The sequence below is a fragment of the Buceros rhinoceros genome, unplaced genomic scaffold (assembly GCF_000710305.1).
Source record: "Buceros rhinoceros silvestris isolate BGI_N320 unplaced genomic scaffold, ASM71030v1 scaffold40217, whole genome shotgun sequence".
NCBI classification, from domain to species: Eukaryota; Metazoa; Chordata; class Aves; order Bucerotiformes; family Bucerotidae; genus Buceros; species Buceros rhinoceros.
In genome coordinates this window covers 1-3184 of record NW_010424619.1, presented here as the reverse complement: position 1 = coordinate 3184, position 3184 = coordinate 1, and the positions used below count along the sequence as shown (strand labels likewise).

The 3184-nt window shown below is 38.2% G+C and overlaps 1 protein-coding gene across 1 annotated transcript; it reads right to left on the bottom strand.

Moving 5' to 3' along the window:
- Nucleotides 1-1469: 1469 nt before the first annotated feature.
- LOC104497586 (nucleoporin Nup43-like) lies at nucleotides 1470-2953 on the bottom strand (the record flags this gene model as incomplete). The annotated part of the gene is made up of 3 exons (XM_010140854.1): nucleotides 1470-1647; nucleotides 2501-2578; nucleotides 2831-2953. Coding segments are annotated over 3 exons (379 nt in total), but the record flags the coding sequence as incomplete, so codon positions are not given.
- Nucleotides 2954-3184: the final 231 nt, after the last annotated feature.

Here is a 3184-nt window from a genome sequence, read left to right as displayed (position 1 = left end):
AAACAGCCCCCCTTCTCAAACCGCGACACATATCAACTTTGTATTATAGTCTAAAATCCATTAAACAATAACAAAAGTAGCAAGGTGTTAATTTAAAAATATTTCAGGAGGTACAAGAGTTCCATTTTAATGTTAAAACACATTGAGACTTCAGCTCACCACCTGGGAAACATCAAGATGTCACTGAACTAGGATAAGCATTTTTACGTAGTACTAGCAAGTGAGACTAAGAAAACTAACAACTTGCATCCTGCACATTATTAAATCTGTATGTAAGCATTTGAGCAATTACCCAGAGAAGAATATAGATCTGCTTCCTGTGAGGCAGCAGAACATTCTACTCTATTAAACTTGTACCAGAATTCTGTGTTAGTATCTGTATATAAGTAAAAATTGTAAAATAATCCTTTTAAATCAGTTAATGTTCTTGCCCCTCGAAGGGGAAGCTACTGTGTTTTGTGTGCATATGCTAATAAAACCCGTCTCATGCCCTGCTACTCTTTTTTTAAAGCACAGAAAGGTTTCCTACAGGAATTCATAAGGAGCTTCAGTAAAGAGGTGTATGCAATTAATAGGATTTATCTTGTGTGTGTTTATACAGCCATGCACACACAAGTACCCCCTCTAGAAATCCCAGAGCTCTTCCTTCCTTAATTGGCTTAGCATTATGCGAATTCCTTCATCCACTGGAGGAAAGATTTTGCTTGAGAAACACAGGTGCTGTGTCACACTGAAGTTTCAGGGAGAAAGTCCTGATTTACTAATGCCACTATCAAATGTGTTGCTGCCTTTAAATTATTTCAGCTTTTAACTTCATTTCCAACAGATGCTACAAACTTGTGTTCTTTGACCCTGAGCCTAGCATGATAGAACACCTGGGAATAACAAACTTTTGACGCCTTTCACAAACATCTTATTCTATCCTATAATCTATTAATCTAGGAAATAAAGAGCTTTCTCACTACAGGAGAAATCTGGCAGAACAGGGTACAGTCATTTCTAGCTCTTGGTGTTCTTTTAGACACAGAGAAATAAATGTTTTTGTACATGGACACCATGAGCGTTAATCTTAGCACAAACAGTGAATTGAAATGACCATTTCACTAACCTCCAGTTATGAAGAACTTGGAAACAGTACTTCTTGAAATCTAACCACATTTCATGTATTCTGTTATAGCATTTAACAATTCTAGCAGAAAACAGAAGCCTACACAAAACGTTAGGCTTGAAACCTCTCCATCAGTTAAAGCATGAACTTGCAAGTACCTGAATGAATATAGAAATACATCTGAAATATGCAAGTATCTGAAGCCTGGAGGAATACAGGAAAATTCTGGAGCAAAAACATTCAACTTGGAATATGTAATTCAATTCTCAACTGACTTTTAAATTTATGTTATCATTTGAGAAGCTAAAAACCAAAACAAACCACTTCAAACTAAACTAATTTGAACAGTTACTTGACATACCTATAGTTCTTATTGCAACCTTTTGGTCAGCTCTGAAGAGATTTATTCTACCATCTTCTCCAACACTGACAATTTCTGGGTTGTTGCAGATGACTCCAGTACAAGCCGCTCCACCACAAGATGTGTCTTGATCCACATGATAATGAGCTTTCTCCCATTGCTGGTTGGCAGACAAAGTCTAAGCAGTAACCGGACATAAGATTCTGCTGTTAAATAATGACCCTGATAGAATAAACTTCCAGAATATTCAGGATACCAGAAACAAGCTCCAGGAAAGCCACGCTACCTCACAGGAATGAGAATCTCCTGTACAAATAAGATCAGAGACCAAAATTTTCCTCAACTCTTGGGCATACAACCCTTCAATGAAATATTATTTCTTCTCTGAACAACCCTTTTCACGAGCTAAAAATTAGAAAGAACATAATCTCTTTATGAAATGTGAAATGTCTCTCACTATACTTATCTCTTCAGTCTTTCCCTAGGCCAAGGGAAAAGAGCTGAGGCCTTTACAAAATATAAGGCCAGATTTCGATTTTGACTTAGTATACTATAGGTACCACATCAGACTATTAATAGATATTAGTCTTTTTTTATGAATATATAAAAAAGTCATTACACATTTATTTTCTGTGATTTATAAGCAAGGCGAACAACTACAGCATTTACGTATCTTCCTTTATGTGACACTTGCAAGAAGAAATTCAGCTTCAGTCACTTAGTTCAAGAATGTAAAAACTATAAGGCAGATACTCTTAAGTTTTCAGCAAATGGACTACCTGGTCACAGATATATACAAGCAGATACCCCAGTCTATCTGGCTCTGGAATCAAATTTATGTAGTACATATTGAAGATGGTTTTTTCCTTCCCTTGTATGTATAAAGCTGAAGCTTTTCCTGACAGTCTTTGAGAAACTGATTCTGGTATGCAGATATTTCTTGCTCTAGTAATTTTGAGAACTCTCATGCTAAGACCAAAGTGACCTGTATTACACAGAAGAGCACCTTAAAGCCAGTGCAAGTTACATACCTGGTTATTTTGATGATGGCGGAATACAGTTATGGTTCCTGTTGATGAGGCAACCACAATTCTCTCTTGATCCAAAAACTAAAGAGAGATAATACATGAGCTACTGATGTTAATACCAAGATGATAATTTTCATTTCAGAGTCATCTAAATTACTGGTGTGTATAGTAAAAATAAATAAATAAATAAATAATCAAACAAATCCACAAAGTGACACTGCTTGGTTTAGCCCTCCTTTGAAAGTATGTGTTTTGTGAATCTCAGCATTTTGACAGCTCACTATCACTTAATTTCTCCTAAGTGACAAACACCATTCAACACAGTTATTTTACCTGCATGTCCATAACATCACCGTTGTGCCTGATGTCACACAGCAGCTGAGGTTCTCCATGATATTCACCATTGAGGCTCACATTTCCAAGGTCTCCAACAGACCAAATGGAGATCCTGTTATCCTGTACGGAAATACCACCAGTTTTACTAGAAAACGCTTCTGAAGGCATTTAACAATAAGCCAGTCTAGATGTCACAGCCTTCTCGCTACAGCCAGGGAAAGCAGTGGGCTGCAAGCCGTGCACCGCTCCCGGGGACGCCGCGGCCGGCCGGAGGGAAGCGCTCGCCCGGTGGGATAACCCTGTCGAGCAGCGGGGCGGCCCCCCAGATTCCTCAGGGACGCGAGCAAGGCA